Raw genomic sequence first — 17,201 nt, 5'->3', positions numbered from 1 at the left:
TGTTTATCATGGAAGGATTTTATTTCATCTTCAAATCTGAAGGTTAGTTTTGTTGGGTATAGGATTCTTGGTTGGCAGCCATGTTATTTCAGAGCTTGAAATATGTTGTTGCAGGTCCTTCTAGCTTTTAGAGTCTGAGCTGAGAAATCTGCTGATATCCATATTGGTTTCTCCCTATATGTAATCTGATGCTTTTCTCTCGCAGCCTTCAAAATCCTATCTTTATTTTGAATGTTAGGCATTTTCATTATGTGCCTTGGTGTGGATCTGTTGTGATTTTGTGCATTTGGTGTTCTGTAAGCCTCTTGTAATTGATTTTCCATTTCGTTCTTCAGGCTTGGGAAAATTTGTGATACTATTTCATTGAATAGGTTGTTCATTTCTTTGGAGTGTATGTGTGTGCCTTCCTCAATGCCAGTAATTCTTAAATTTGGTCTTTTCATGATGTCCCATAGTTCTTGGAGATTCTGTTCATGATTTCTTACCATCTCCTCTGGTCAACTTTATTTTCAAGATTAAATATTTTGTCTTCATTATCTGAGGTTCTGTCTTGCAATTGGTCTAGTTTTATGGTGATGCTTTCCATTGAGTTTTTTATTTGGTTTATTGTTTCCTTCATTTCAAGCATTTCTATTTGGTTTTTTTTGAGAATCTCTATCTCTTTGTTGAAATGATCTTTTGCTTCCTGCAGTTGCTCTTTCAACTTATTACTGGTATTATCATTCATTGCCTGCATTTGCTCTCTTATATCATTCTTTGCTTCACAAATCATCTTAATCATATGTAATCTGAATTCCTTTTCTGACATTTCTTCTACCATACTGTCATTGGATTCTATTAATATAGAATCTAGATTTGTTTGGATCATTTTCTTCCCTTTTTTTTTTTTCATGTTTTCATGTATCTTCCCCTCTAGCAGTGCAGATCTGGGATATTGCCATTTCCCTCCTTTCGCCTTATAGTGACCCTGTAGGTTTTCAAAACCTTTTCTTTAAGGGGGAGTTCAATATTAGAAGTGCCCTGTTCAGACAGTATGCAACCCTAGACCCAATAGCTTTTATGAGGACATTAACAATATTGTCATAATAAACAGAATGAGTTCAATTATTATCTTCAGTATAACAAATAGATTTGTTATAAGGTCTGCAGTTTCTAATGGAGGACAAAGAGGATGCAGAGGGATGTAGGATGTAGCTATTAATGGGATAAGAAAAGAATATGTAGAAGTTCTACATAATATAGTGAGAGTGTAATCAAAAGAAGTTGGTTGTTAGCACGCGAAAAGGAGAAAGAGACTCTGAGGGAACAGGTAAACAAAAGGAAAGGAGAGCCAGAGAAGTAAAGAAATAAAACTTAAAATTTTTCAATAGGGAGAAATATTCATTTTCTTAATGGTTTGTTCTCACGAGAAGAAAAATTTCTTCCTCATTTATGTTTAATACTTTTGTGGGTGGCGGTGTCAGGTATTGAACCCAGGTACACTTAACCACTGAGCCACATTCCCCAGTCCTTTTTCGAGTTTATTTAGAAACAGGGTCTCACTGAGTTTTTTTAGGTCCTGAGCCTCCCAAGCCGCTGGGATTACAGGTGTGCACCATTGCACCTGGCTGTGTTTAATACTTTATGCCCTGTTCAAGAAATCTTTGCCTATGCATTGAACTCAAATACGTTCTTCTTGTGGATTTTTTTTTGTGTGTGTTTTTTGTTTTTTGGTTTTTTTTGGTAGGAGATTTATGGTTCTGGGTTTCACACAGAGATCTTCGTTCTAACTGGAATTCATGAGATTGAGTGTCAAAGTTAATTTTCCCTCTATATCGATGTCAAATTTGTCCAGAAAATTCTAGATGCACCCCACTGACATCTTTCCTTATTGCTTGCTCACTTTCTTACTTCCCCTTTTGTGTGTGTTATTAGGGAATGAGTTTAGGGGCACTCTACCATTGAGCCATATCCCCAATCTTTTTCATGAATCATTTGGAGAAGGGTCTTGCTATGTTGCCGAGGCTGGGCTCAAACTTGCGATCCTCCTGCCTCAGTCTCCCAAGTTGCACCATTGTTCCTGACTTGTGATCTCTATTTTAGTTCTTTGTCACTGTTGAATTATTAGTTTTTGTGGGATGGAGATGAGCATTTGATTTGACAATAGAACAAGGGGATAAAATAGGATTCTTGTTTGTTCTAGGAGTGAGTGGTGCCATATGTCCTAGTTAGTTTCATTTTCGAGATACTGGTTACTCTCAGGTATATTATGTCATAAGATTAAAGCCATGTTTTACTTTCATTTTAATGGCCATTTAGTGTGGCCACTTTTTCTGTAGATGGATTAATCAGTAGGTTGGGGAGAGCGTTTATCTGCTGAGGTAGTACATGGCTTAATCTGCCCTAGACTCAGTGTATAAGTAAATTACTGACATCTTCACGTCATCTAAGGCACTTATAGTGTCCTTTTTTTTTTTTTTTTTTTAATTCTAAGAATAGATTTTTATTCATAGTATATTTTTGTGTTACTTCTATTTTTATTGACAAAATTAATGAAATTGGAAATGAGAATTTTTCTTGTTCTTTGGAGTGTAGTTTGGGAACATTTGTTTATTTTTTTAATAATGTTATTTTTTCGTACCCCCCCCTTTTGTATATATTTATGTGGTGCTAAGGATCGAACTTAGTGCCTCACACATGCTAGACAAGCACTCTACCACTGAGATGCAGCCCCAGCCCAAATATTGTTTCTTTTGATGCACAGCTTTTGGATGAATTTTAAATAATGAACTATAAATTGGTTATAAAAATAATACTGTGATACTGTTTTTCTTAAAATATTCAAGTTTATTTTGTGGATTTGTTCAGGGGTCTTTGTTTTCATTTACCTGGGTATCTAGTATTTCCCCTCTCATTTTATTTAACTTGATCAGACTTTGCTGTACATTGAACTTGAAGAAGTTTGCATTCTTATGATTTATTAGTTTATTTTAATGAGTGTCCAGAAATTCATAGTTGCATTTTATCTTGTTTTGTTCTCAACCTCTGGAAACTTCATAGTAAAAACATCTGTTGTATTGACTTTTTATAGCTACTAAAGTTTTGTTCTACAGTTACAGTGAATATTATCATTCTTAGACGGTATTTTCTTAGAATTAAACTGGTTCATACAAGTATTTCTGATGAAGATATTTAAGTTGTAAAGATATTTCATGTTTCAAAGCTATTTAATACTTAGTTCATGAAGTAAGCTAGTCTTGCTAATGGTACAAATAGTATTTTAGGTGTATGAATTTAAAATATGGTTTGGGGTGGAATAGAGCTGAGCTTGATGTGTTTCTGGATACATATTACTTTTCTTCCACTTAATTCAGCAGCATTCTGTATTTATTTTATGTATGGGAAGTTTTCCGTAAGTTGTTTTTTTTTTTTTTTTTTTTTAATTTGGAAAGCCTTTCCCCTTGATGTTTCCTGTACAACCCTTTAGTATTACTCTGGTGTTCTTTGCCAAAAACAGCCAGGATCTGATATCTAGGACATGGGACAATTCAGATTTGGGCATATAAGATAAAGTGTTTATTTTGCATTCCTTGGTAAATTATGTTGCTTTTTACTTATAGTGTTATGAAGCTGGTCACTTCGAGAATGGCATTACTAATTCATGTGCTGCATCTCATTTAAAAGAGTTTGTTGGAGGTGAGTATTTTTTAGATTTAGAAAATGTAATGCAGATTGAAGCACTTTGTTGATGCCCAAAATGTGCTTCTTGAATTTTTTCACAAAACTGTTAAGATTCTGTAATCATTTTCAGGCTTTCCATTGCTACATTAAATTAAGTTATATTTTGAGCAAGGAAATACTTGGAACAGTAGAGAAAAATTCTCTCTCCTTCATTTTTTACTAATCTATTTGCATCATTAATTCTTGTCTTTGAGTTTTATTTTTTTCCTTTAATTTTATTTTGTACTAGACGTTAGACCCAAGGTGCATTAACTCTGAGCTACATCTCTAGAACTTTTTGTTTTACATTTTGAGACAATGTCTCACTAAGTTGCACAGGCTGTCCTTGAACTGGAATTCTCTTGCTTCAATCCCTCAAATTGCTGGGAGTCGAGGTTTGTGACACTGTGCCCAGTACATGATTTAATTTTTATTTGTGTAAAGTAGAAGTGGAATTCAGGTTGAGTGGGAGACCACAAATCATCTAGGCCAATCTTTCACAAATTGTGTTAATATTTTTAAAGGACTATGATCTTTGGTAAGTTAGTATATGATTGAATAAGAGAGCATAACTTTGAGCCAATTCCATTGTGGTTTTCTCTTATGGGCAAATGACATTAGGAGCTATCTTCTGGAATCTATACTTTTTATTTGTGGTTGTTTACCCAAGAAGTATGGACAGCTCTTAATGCAGATAGTATATTCATAAATTGAGCATGTACTCTCCGAACACCTTTGGTTGGACTATTAATTCTAATCTGTCTAAACTATTACAAAGAGAATTTTTTTCTGTATCATTTTTGTTTTGTAGATGAAACGTTAAAATGAGGTTGCAGGATCAAGGAACTAAATTCAGGTCAAAGACAGTACTATCTTGTTATGCATTCCAGATTTTGTCAGTTCTTTCTACCGTTTTGATCATTTGTGTGCCTAAACCATTTATGATTACTGTCACTCTTGAACTATTATCCCAGATTTGAATGTACTATACCATATGTGATCTGCCAACAGAGTATCATGAAATGATTTTTTTTCATATAGTCTTTAATGGATATATCCTTTTTTTTTTTTTTTTTTTTTTTTTTTTTTTTTGGTGTTGCTGGGAATTGATCCCAGGGCCTTGTGCTTGAAGGCAAGCACTCTACCAACTGAGCTATATCCCTAGCCCTGGATATGTCTTTTAATATGTCACTTGACTAATAAATTTTTAACATATAGAAATCTGTTAGTTTATTTTAATCATGTGGGCAATTATAATCCCATTGCTTGGTCTTTTTTTTTTTTTTTTCTCCCCCTTGCTCTTAAGTGCTTTCAAAATAATGCTAATTCTTTTCCTCTATATTTCAGTTTTCTTGTAAAATGAGTAATGTGAAGTTTATCTTTTGTAAATTTCATCTAACTATTCTATTGTGTAAGCATTTTGAGCCCAGCGTCTTGGGGGAATTTGCCTAGCATGTGTGAGACCCTGGGCTCTAACCTTAGCAGTGCAAAGAGAAAAAAAAAAAAATTAGAGAACTAATTGTTAGGCTGCCATCCTTCTAACTCTTCTTTTAGTCTTAGATAGCAGCTTTGATGACAGCTGTCAAAACAGTGAGGCAGTCAAAACAGATGACACTGAGGCAGTCTTTGAACCACAGTCTTAACATTCATTTTGATACCTAGCATAATATTCTGGAACATTTTTAAAATATTTCTCTAGATTCCTTTTGGTGTTACAATAACAAGGAGTTGAAATATGTATACTGGAAAATGAGGACAGGACTAGTATTTCTTTTTCTAAATATGAGAATGTGCAGATGAGATTGTGCATTCATTCTGTACTGTTCGGTGTTAAAGGTTATCCTATTACTAAGTGAATATCTTAAGACACTAAATGTATCGAGGGATCTTTTCCTATCCTCTATGCCAAATCTTATATATGTCCATCTTAATTTACTTAAATCATAATGTTGATAAAATTTGTTTTCTTTTATATTGGAGTCTAGGAATTAATATCTTTTCCTGCCTAGTAAATGGACTTTTCTGTCTATGGGATGTGAACATCCTTAGAGGAACTAGAAAGTGTGCCATTTCAAACTTGTAAAGTGAAATTGCTTTAATAACCTGTTCATTTATTATTTAATGTACATAAGTCGTACTTACATGTAGCAATTTCCCCAGCTAGTTATGTAGTCATAGCTAAGTCTGTTTTCTTCTCTTCCCATGTTTTTCTTACCTATGCATCTAGATAGTTATATGAGTTTTAAAAGTTGGTTTTTACTCTAACCTACCATTATTGTCTGAGATCTCTTTATGTAAGGATAGTAGTTCTTGAACATATGTGTAACTAGCCATTAGGTAACACTTGTTTTCCTTTCATAGGCACTACCAAGATATTTGATAAACCAAGAAAGCGAAAACGACAGAGGCATATTACAGCCAAGGTGCAATGTAAAAAAGTGAAAAATGATGACTCATCAAAAGAAACTCCAAACCCAGAGGTATTACTCAGTTCCTGATCTTTTGACATTGTGAAGAGAAGCTACTTTTCACAGTAGAGGCCACATCCCTCTCCCTCAGTTTACTTAAGAATAGTATTATATTGAAATGGCTAATAGGCATAAGGGATCCTGAAGTGGAAGGAGAGCCTTATCCAAGTAAAGGAAATTAAGGATATGATCTTTTAGAAGATCACATCCTGTGCTGTAGGCATCAGAAGAAATTTATTTCTATTCAAGTAAATTAAGTAACTTGGTTCTAAAACCAGAAAGCACAATGTCAAGTAACCACATGATATGAGTGAACTTAGATAATGCCCTTTAGAAGTTGAGACTGCTGCAGTTAGGGGGATTTACTTATTTTTTGACCATCAGTTACTCAATTTTGGGATAATATTTATAAAAATTGCCTTTCAAGAAACAAAGATAGGACTGAGGATATAGCTCAGTGGTAGACTGCTTGCCCAGCATGCATGACACCCTGGGTTCCATCTGTAGCACTGCAAAGAAACAAACATAGATTTAAAACCTTTTCCTTGGAGAAAAACCTTTTCCTTGCAGAACCTCTGTGCAGTCATTGATGCTAACTGGCTTTTCAACTTAAGTTAAAAGAGAATTAGAATCAGTCAGGTCAGCATCACATACTATGATGCAGAGCGTTTCTTTCCAGGATAATTTGAATAGAATGCCCAAGGGGGGCATTATTTAGGAAACACTGATCTTGGAAGGACAAATAAGTAATCAAATAAACTTAAGAATGTTTTCTCTCCCTTAGTGAAACCTTTAAATGGAACAGCTCAAAAAGTTCCAGTGGAACAGCCTCAGAGCAGTTAGTGGCAGGGCATGAGGCGCCCACTACCCGCCCAATCACAGCAGGGTTAGAACTAACATTGCATGCAGTCCGCCCGCGTGATTGGCTGAACATCTGTAAGTGCTTAATGGCTAGACAAATAGCAGCCCAGAGGGAGGGGGTCAGATGGAGGAGACATCAATAATACAGGTATGGAATATTATTTTTTCTCTGCAAGGGAGAACTGATGAATCACAGGACGGATGCAAGCCCCAAGGAAACTGTTGAGGAGGGTGTAGAACATGACTCTGGAATGTCTGCATCTAAAAAAATGCAGGGTGAACGAGGTGGAGGAGCGGCACTCAAGGAGAATGTGTGTCAGGTAGAGAATGTTTGCCCACTTATATTTTCTTTGCATGATTATCTTAAGAGATCCCCTTCTTATCTCTGAATGACCATATTTTGGTTAGAAGAAATGATTTTGGATGATTCCAGTGGAGTTACTTCAAGGCTATAACTCTTTTCTCTTTGACAGAGTTTACCACCTGTCCCTGTGGCCCATGAGTATGTCCTTAAGCAGGTCTGAGATGAGGAATGTGAATCTGTGATTAGTTTGTGAAGCATAATTTTGTTGTGGTGTACCTGTCATAGTGTGGACCTCTTAGGGTTTCTTAGGAATTTTTCTGGGGGCTATTTTAGTTTTTTTTCTAAGTGGTACTTTGAAGATATCACCTGTATTTTCCCATTTATTTAACAAATACATATTATTACTGTGTGTCAAGTCTTATTCTATCATTTAGTCATATGACATAGTAATCTCACAAGATCGAGTTCTATTATTATTCCCATGTTGCAGATTAGGAAACAAAACTACAGAGTCTAAATAGCTTGCATGTAGTCATTCAGTAAGCTTGTGTTAAGATCTAGGCAGTCTAAGTTTAGAGGTCTAATCATTGTGCTTTATTTCATCCCGGAGATGTGACTCCAACTTCTTGTTTAAGGGTCTTATCTGACTTTGGGATTAATCAGTTAACCATATGCTTTAGGTGTGCTGTCTTTTTATAGTCTTAATGATCTTCCGATGTAAATTCTTAAAGTGTCTTATAAAAACTTAATCTGAGATTTATTTAATTCCCCCCCCACACCCCATGCTGGGGATTGAACCCAAATGCCCTGTACAATTGATACATAATCACTGCCCTTTTTATTTTATTTTGAGGCAGTGTTTCGCTAAATTGCTGAGGCTAGCCTTGAACTTGTCTCAGATTCTTGAGTCACTGGGATTATACGGGAGACCAACCCAGATTGTAACCATTTCAATTTTATACCAGTTTATTTTGTGTATTCACTTTCCCTGTTACATAAAGAATGCTTCATCAGGGGCTGGGGATGTAGTTCAGTTGGTAGAGTGCTTGCCTTGCAAGCACAAGGCCCTGGGTTTAATCCCCAGCACTGCAAAAAAAAAAAAGAATGCTTCATCGTATTTGGACCAGCTCCCAAACACAGTATTAATCCTCGAGGACAGTTATCTTCATTATTTATTGGAGCAAGACAAATCAGAGTGTAAAAATACTTTACAAAGATGATTAAAAAATAAATAAAAATAGGGTGCCTGTGTGGTCCTGGACTCTTTGGATCTGTGTTTGTATAAATTTGATGTTGTGATTTAATAATTTATAAATAGCGCCCCTTTGTCTCAAGTTTCCCAATATAAAAAGAAAAACTGCTTGCATTAATTCATAACATTGAGTTAATTTTAAATAATGTATTATTCAATTTGTACTGTAATTGAAATTTTCTTATTTAAGCCATTTGTTTATAGAAAAATTGATGTCATTGGCATATTGAGTATATGACGCAGAATATATCACATGGCAGTTTTGAATTTGTGTTTGTGAATGAATAGTGGGTAATTGGAGAGACAAACGTGAGAATAACCCAGGCTGCAGGTTGGTTAAGGCCCTAGGGACCCCTCTCAATTCCAGGCTGCCTCTGTGGGATTGCTTCCCAAAGCTTTCCTGTTCATTTGTTTGTTTCTACTTTGATGGCCAAAACCTGTTCTGTTTCTTTGATTTTTTTTTTTTTTTTTTGATTTGTTTATTTTTCATGGTACTGGGGATTGAACTCAGGGCAGTGTACCACTGAGTTATATACCCAACCCTTTTTATTTTTTATTATGAGATAGAGACTTGCTAAATTATGGAAGTTGATCTTGAATTTAAAATCCTCCTGCCTTGACCTCCCAAGTAGCTGGGATTACAGGCATGTGCAGCCACTCCTGGCATCTTTTATTTATTTCTTAAAAACAGAACTTGCCTAGTCACTTTTTCCTTCCTTCCTCAGTCAGCCCTCAGTATCTGCGAGTTTCACTTCTGTAGATTTACCAAATTGTGGATGGAAAATATTTGTGGAATAAAAAATGTTATATTGCTCCTGATATGTACTGTATAGTTTGACCTATAATGATTGGGTCTGTACTGAACATGTATAGATTTTTTTCTTTGTCATTATTTCCTTAACAATACAGTATAAGGAATGTTTATATAGATGTTATAAATAATATAGATTTCTAATAAAGCATGTGGGACAGATGTGCATAGGTTATGCACAAATTTTATATGCCATGATACAGAAGGATTTTTTTTGTTGTTATAGTTGTTTTGAATTTTGTTTGTTTGTTTGCACTGGGTATTGAACCCAGGATGCTAACCACCGACCTACATTCCCAGCCCTTTTTATATTTTATTTTGAGACAAGTTGCCCAGGCTGGCCTTGAACTTTTAATCTTGCTACCTTAACCTCCCAAGTTGCTGCAAGTATAGGCATGTGCCACCACACCTGGATATGTAAGCGTCCTCCACAGATTTTGGTATCTATGGGTAATCCTAATTGATTGTATAAGGCTTTTTTCCTCCTCTTCACTCTGGGATGTAAATCAGGATTTTAGAGTGTTGAAAGTAATGAATGTTGGGAATTTGCAGTTTCCACAACCCTTACATTGTCTTTATAGTGACAGATGTGGGTCCTCACTTCCTAAGCCATTGCTTTAAGTGGTAACCTGTCTTAAATAAGTTCTCAGAATGTGATCTTTCTGAGGTGGTTCTAGGTGTGTCTTAATGGGCTGTTCAGATATTGCTAGGATCTTGATCTCAGTATGTCTTTCTCTCTGTCTTTCTTTCCCTTTCCCACCCCCTGGTATTGGGGATGGAATTCAGGACCTCACACATACCAGGGCAACACTCTACCACTGAGCCTCATCCCCAGTCCACTAGGATCTCATTTTGTACAATTCATTACCCACATTTAGCTGGCCAGTATCGTTTACTTGTTTGAACTACTGCAGTAGCTTCTGGTTTGTCTCTTTGTTCATACTTTTTAACTCTTCATTTTTCACATAAGAACCAGAGGAATGTTTTTAAAAATGAACATTTGATTTCAGCCTTTTCTTTGATAGAGCTCTGCAGTGGTACACATTTGCAGTTAGAAGAAACTCTAATACTAACAGGTCCTTGTCTTTCTCACACCTCATTTCATGCCATTTGTAACCCCTTTTCACTTTTGTTCAGTGACAGTGACTTTCTTTGTGATCCCCAAATATATGATGGTTTTATCTTATCTGTGGACTTTTGTATATTTGCTGTGGTCCTGGGCCTTGTGTCAGATCTTCATATCTTTCCTGTTTAAATCATTCACACTTGTTATCTTCTGTGCCCATAATATAAGAAGTTATAGGAACTAGGAAACTTGTGCCTAGCATGTAGGATGTAATTATTAAGTGATGGTCAAATTGATGATTGAATTTCCTGTTGTTGTTTCCCCCTCCAAACTATTTCTTAACCTTTGCCCTCATGAAGGCCTTCCTTTAGGGGTTTTCTCAAACCTTTTCCTATAGACAGATCTGTTTTCTTTTCCTTAACAGAACTGTGAGAAACTGGGTGAGCTGCTCTTATGTGAGGCTCAGTGCTGCGGGGCTTTCCATCTGGAGTGCCTTGGCTTAACTGAGATGCCGAGAGGAAAATTTATCTGCAATGAATGTCGCACAGGTAAATCAGATGTAGAAGAGTGTTTTAGTTTATCCGGGGAAATAAAATGTATTGGAGACACCATTTTGTGGCACAGGGCTGGTCACTACACATACATTAAATACTTGCTTTGTCGTCGCTCCCCTCAGAAAAGCATACCAGGTAAATAGTAAGTGAAGAGCTTCATTCCACACAGAAAGGTTTATATTGGAAATATGTTTTAAATACATCATGAGCAAAGATGAGCTAAATCCACAGAAGAAGATATATAAGTGTAGTTTTGAGAGAGAGTGATTGCTGGGTGCTCTGGTGCATGCCTATAATCTCAGTAACTCAGACTGAGGCAGGAGTATTGCAAGTTCAAGGCCAACCTCAGTCAACTTAGTGAGGCCTTAAGCAACTTGGCAAGACCCTACCTCAAAAAATAAAAAGGACTGGGGATGTAGCTCAGTGGTAAAGCACCCCTGGGTTCAATCCTCAGTACCAAAACGAAAAAAAATGAAATTTGTGGGGGAAGAGCAAAGGCACAAGGTCTAATATTGGAAGTGTCTGAAATACTTGGGGAATTGGTGTTTATGCCTGTATTTTTAGAGGTTAAGTAAAGTATTTTAGTTCAAAGGTGTAGGTAACTGGAAGGGCTTGGGGTTACTAGTCATATTTTCTATTTCTTAATCTGGGTGATGATGTATAAACATACTTCATGACATTTCATCAACTGTACACTTAAGATGTATGCAATAGTAGAAATATTTGCCAATGAAATAAAAAGATTATTTTCAATAGTTATCGCATAAATGGGAATGGTGAGCTGAGATCAGCCTGTAAAATAACTTTATAAACTATGCTAAGGAAAGTTCTCTTTATCAACATCATATTTAGATATTACAACATTTAAGCAGTGAAGAAATGAGGGATTAAGTATAGATTTTATATTTATAAGTCATCGAAGCCCTCTGAAACCTCTTTGAGTGATGCTGTCCAAAGAGAAAGCATCTGTGAAGTGAAATAAGAACCAATGACACTACCTCAGAATATAGAATTATATGGAGCTATTGCAGTGTGAGGAGGAGCTAGTCAAGTATCTGTGAAACCACCAGAGCGTAGTGGATTTGAGTAAGAAACGAAGGAGGTTTTGGAATAAAAAGAGACTTCTGTATTTGGCAGCAAGCAAAATACTTGAGATTTTGCTAGAGGCTGCCACTCTGCACCATGTTGAAAAGTCAGTGGGTGGCAGTCTGTATTGCTACTACTACTACTATTTTTTTTTTTTTTTTTGGACACAAGACCTTTTTGTTTTTGTTTTTGTTTGTTTATTTTTATGTGGTGCTGAGGATAGAACCCAGTGCCTCATATGTGCTAGTCAAGCATTCTACCACTGATCTACAACCCCAACCCCTGTATTAATTCTTAAGGAAGCTTGACTTCAGTTGAAAGGAATGTAGTACCTGAAGGGAAGACATTACAAGGTCAAGGGAAGGACCATCTTGAGTGTAGGATGAAGGCTAAAATGTAGTGTAGAAAAAAATTCCACAATAGGAAAGGAAATAATGGTGGAGCACAGCCACAGAGAAAGGAAGGTAACAAAATTGGAATGTGTCATGGAGTTGTAGGACTCAAGGAGGAAGCTAAAGAAGTTATTTCTTGGCTTGGGGAGAATGATGGGAAAGTTAATTGTTTCTGATTTGAAGGGTAGAGAAACTTTATCCCCAGTGGGACATAATCAGTAATCTCATGTCTTTGGATAGATAAGCTGTGTCAAATTGAGGAGCCAATCAGTTTGGGTAGCTACTTCATTTTCTTATAGTCATTCTCAGTAGTGTGGGAACAAAAGTTGGAAGATAAAATTGTTGTGGCTTTCATCATTATGGGAAATAGTGTCATCCAGCTTTGTAAATTAAATTTAGAAAAGATTGTTTAGATGTGTGCATACTTATCCTAATCTTAGAAAAGTCTTCTTGCCATTTGTGTTAATAATCCAGATTTGTTTATCTTATTATCTTTATCATGGTGTAATAGTCTCTGAACAGGTTGATCTAACTTAAACTTGTTTATCTTTATTGAATTTCATCAAAGTGAAATGAAACCCTAGACAGTCATATCTGGCTTAACATAGAAATACTTTTGAGACTCCTCTGTTTTGATGAATATATCATTCGTTCATTCTCTTTTAAAACAGTTCTACTGAGGTATAATTAATACACAAAAAGACTATTCAAAGTGTATGATAAGTTGTGATATGTATATATATTTATAGATATGCATGTGCCCCCGAAATCATAACTCAGCATTATTATTTTGAGATTCCATAATGTTGTGTATCTTGATAATCCGTTCCTTTCTATTGCCGATTAGTATTTCATTGTGTGTATTTACCACAGTGTGTTGATCTATTGATGGATATTTGAGTTGTTTACTCTTTGGGTTATTCCAAATTAAGCTGCCATGAACATTCGTCTTCTTATGGACACATTTTATTTTCTCCTATATCAATATCAAAGAGTAGAATGGCTGAATCATATGATAGTGATATTTTAACTTTTTCCTAAGGGTTGTAGCATTTGTACATTCTCATTAGCAATTTATTTTAGCATTCTGAAGGTATGTTGGTACACCTTTATGATTTTAATTTGTGTTCCTCTAGCAGCCAGTGAGGTTGTAGCTCTTTCAATGTGCTTATTTGACATCAAGTTCTTTTTTTTTTTTTCCGGTGCTGGGAATCGAACCCAGGGCCCTGTGCTTGTAAGGTAAACACTTTACCAACTGAGCTATCTCTCCAGCCCCTCAAGTTCTTTGATGAGGGCTGGTAGAGTGCTTGCCAAGCACCCAAGACTCTTGATTTGCTCCCCAGCAAAACTCCCCACTCACCCCCAGCCCTCCAGCCCAAAGTAATGAAGTGTCTATTCAAATTTTGGGGGTTTTCTTACTCTTGAGATTTAGGGCTTTTTTTTTTTTTTTTTTTTTTTTTTTTTAATTCTGATATATTCTGCATTCAAATTCTCTATCAGATATATACTTTTCAAAGCAGTCTCCCAGTCTATTGCTTACTTTTTTAAATTGTAATTTTTATTTTCCTGGCACTGCTAGGGTTTGAACTCTGGCCCTAGCACATGCTAGGCAAACACATTCCCATTGAGGTACTTTCCCAGCCCTATATTATACACACACTCACACACACACACACACACACACACACACACACACACAGCATATATTGTATAATGATCAAATCAGGGTAATTAGCATATTCACCACTTCAAACATACATCATTTCTTAATAATAGTATCATTTGAATTTCCTTCTTCTGGTTTTTGTTGTTGTTTTTAAAATAAACTTCACCTTATTGTGAGCTGTGGTCACCCTTCTTTGTAAGAAAACATTATAAGTTATTCCCTCGTATCTAAATATGGCCATCTGATTTTTGTTTGTGTGTTGTTGTTTTTTAGTCTGTTTACTGACCTTTGCTCATCCTTCCCTTTCCAGGCTTTCCCTAGTGTCTGATAACTGCTGCTCTATTCTCTGCTTTTTTAACGCCAACTTTTTTAGATTCTGTAGAAATTGATGTGCAGTATTTGTCAGTCTTTGGATTATTTAACTTAATACAGTGTCTTCTATTTTCATCCATATTGTTATTTTGAATGACTCAATTGTGTGTGTGTGTGTGTGCACTTATATATATACACACACACACACCATATTTTCTTTATCCATTTGTTGATGGATATTTAGGTTGATTCCATATTTTGACTATTATATATAACATATTTTATATATATGGCACAGTGGCACATGTCTGTAATCCTGACAGCTCCAGAGGCCAAGGCAGGAAGATCCAAGTTCAAGGCTACCCTTGATAACTTTTTGAGAGCCTGTCTTAAAACTGGAGATGTAGCTCAGTGGTAGCTCAGCAGTCCCCACTGCTCCAAAACATAAATGAAAAAATTAAATAGTGCTCCAGGAAACACAGGAGGGCAGATATCTCTTCACATACTGATTTTATTTCCTTTGGATATCTTACAATGGAATTCTGGGATCATATATTAATTCTGTTTAATCTTTTGAGAAGCCACCATAATGTTTTTCATAATGGTTTTTTTAATTTACAGTCCATCAACAGTGCGTAAAGATATTTTTTTCCTCCTCATCCTTGCCAACACTTACCTTTTATCTTTTGTCTTTTGTCCTTTTTTCTCCTCCTGTGCTGGATACTGAATCCAGGATATGTTAGACAAGTACTCTTATCACTGAGCTACACTCTCAACCATTCCTTTTGTCTTAAATAGTAGTTATTCTTGGATATGAAAAGATTTGTCATTGTGGCTTTGATTTGTACTTCCCTGAGGCTTAGGTCTATTTCCCTTTTTTTAAATGATATTTTTGTCTTTTTCTATTGAATTGTTTTAATTCCTTATTATCTGGATATTAACACTGTTAGATGTATAGTTTGCAAATGTTTTCTTCCATTCATTAGGTTGTTTCTTCACTTTGTTAACTATTTCTTTTCCTGAGCAGAAACTTTAAGTTTAATATAGTCCTATTGGTCCGTTTTTACATTTGTTGCCTGTGCTGTTGGGATTATACCCAAAACATCCTTGTTCAGTCCAGTGTCTGTTTTCTTCTATAGTTTTAGATTGAATATTTAAATTTTTAGTTCACTCTGAGTTGACTTTTGTATATGATGAATGATAGGGGTCGACTTTCATTTTTTGGCACGTGGATATCTAATTTTTCATTATTATTTGTTAAAGATGCTTTCCTTTCTCCAATATGTGTTATTTTGTACTTTTGTCAATATCAGTTTGTTATAAATATATCATTTTATTTCTGGAATTTTTGTTCTGTTTCATTTTTCTATGAATCTTTTTATGTCAGTATGCTGCTGTTTTGGTTACAATAACCTTGTAGTACCTTTTGAAGTCTAATTAGTCTGTCTCCAGCTTTGTTCTTTTTGCTCAAGATTGCTTTGGCTATTCAGAATCTTTTGCAGTTCCATATACATTTTAGGATTATTTTTGCCATTTCTGTTATGACAATGATATTTTAACAGAGTTTGCATTGAATCTATAGACCACTTTCAGTAATGTGGGCATGTTAACAATATTTGTTATTTTTAATCTATGAAAATGTATTATATTTCCATTTGTGTTCTTTTCGGTTTCTTTCATCAGTGTTTTGTTTTTAGTATAGAGACCTTTTACTTTAATTAAATATAATCCTAGGTTTCTTGTTTTCTTGTAATAATTATAAATGGAATTGATTTCTTGATTTCCTTTTTGGATAATTCTCTTAACATTATGAGAATTAACAATTATTTTATGTTGATTTTATGTTCTGCAGCTTAACTGGTTTCATTCATTCCTATGTTATTTTTGAGAATTTTATAGTTTTAGGCTTCATGTTGAGGTTTCTGATCCATTTTAAATTTTTATATGGTATGAAGTACAGAGTAACTCCCCTGACCTCCATAATAGGGATCAAACCCAGGGCGTTGCATACGTTAGGCAAGTACTCTACCACTTAGCTACATCACCAGACCTGGAATTTTTAAAATTTTATTATTATTATTGATTTTTGTTTTGTTTTCCAGTACTGTGGAATAAACTGAGGGCCACTCTACCCATGAGCTGTACCTCCAATTCTTTTTTTTTTTTTTTAATTTTAATTTAATTTTGAGATAGGGTCTCAGGTCGCCCTCTGACTTCAGGTTGCCCTTACCTCAGCTTTCCCATTAGCTGAGAATTACAGGCATGTTCAGTGCACCCAGCAAGAGGCTTTTTTTTTTTTTTTTTTTTTTTTTTTTTGGTACTGGGGTTTGAACCTAGTGGGGAGTGCCTTAACAATGAACTACATCCCCAGCACTTTGAATGTGTTATTTTGAGACGGGTGTTGCTAAGTTGCCAAGACCAACCTTGAACTTATGATCCTCCTGCTTTATCCTCCCTAGTCACTGGGATTACAGACCTGTGTCACCACGCCCCCCAAAAGTCTGTTTTTGAAAATTGGAATGTTTGCTAACTTTAGTAAAAAAAAAAAAAAATAGTAGAAGAGTCACTTCTTATTCCTTGTGGCTCATCCTAGTTTTACTGTAGTAGGGCAAGCACACTGTTATATAAATTGCTCTATTTTATTAATAGCTGACTCCTCTTTAGTATCAGGCAATAGTATGCTTGTTTTCAAATACATTAAAACTTTTTCCTAAAATTTTTATTAGCTGG

General features: G+C 35.4%; 1 protein-coding gene across 9 annotated transcripts in view; it reads left to right on the top strand.

Annotated features, from left to right (window-relative positions):
- Nsd1 (nuclear receptor binding SET domain protein 1) overlaps positions 1 to 17,201 on the top strand; it is a 156,292-nt gene that overhangs the window by 100,042 nt on the left and 39,049 nt on the right. For all 9 annotated transcript variants that reach the window (XM_047555064.1, XM_047555060.1, XM_047555062.1 and 6 more), the window contains 4 exons: positions 3,600 to 3,675; positions 6,061 to 6,179; positions 7,205 to 7,348; positions 10,886 to 11,009. In XM_047555064.1, coding sequence (XP_047411020.1) covers positions 3,600 to 3,675; positions 6,061 to 6,179; positions 7,205 to 7,348; positions 10,886 to 11,009 — 463 coding nt within the window. The remainder of the gene's footprint in view (positions 1 to 3,599; positions 3,676 to 6,060; positions 6,180 to 7,204; positions 7,349 to 10,885; positions 11,010 to 17,201) is intronic.

Source organism: Sciurus carolinensis, chromosome 6, assembly GCF_902686445.1.
Source record: "Sciurus carolinensis chromosome 6, mSciCar1.2, whole genome shotgun sequence".
NCBI classification, from domain to species: domain Eukaryota; kingdom Metazoa; phylum Chordata; class Mammalia; order Rodentia; family Sciuridae; genus Sciurus; species Sciurus carolinensis.
Note: the sequence above shows the minus strand (reverse complement) of the source record. Positions and strands in the feature narration are given on the sequence as shown.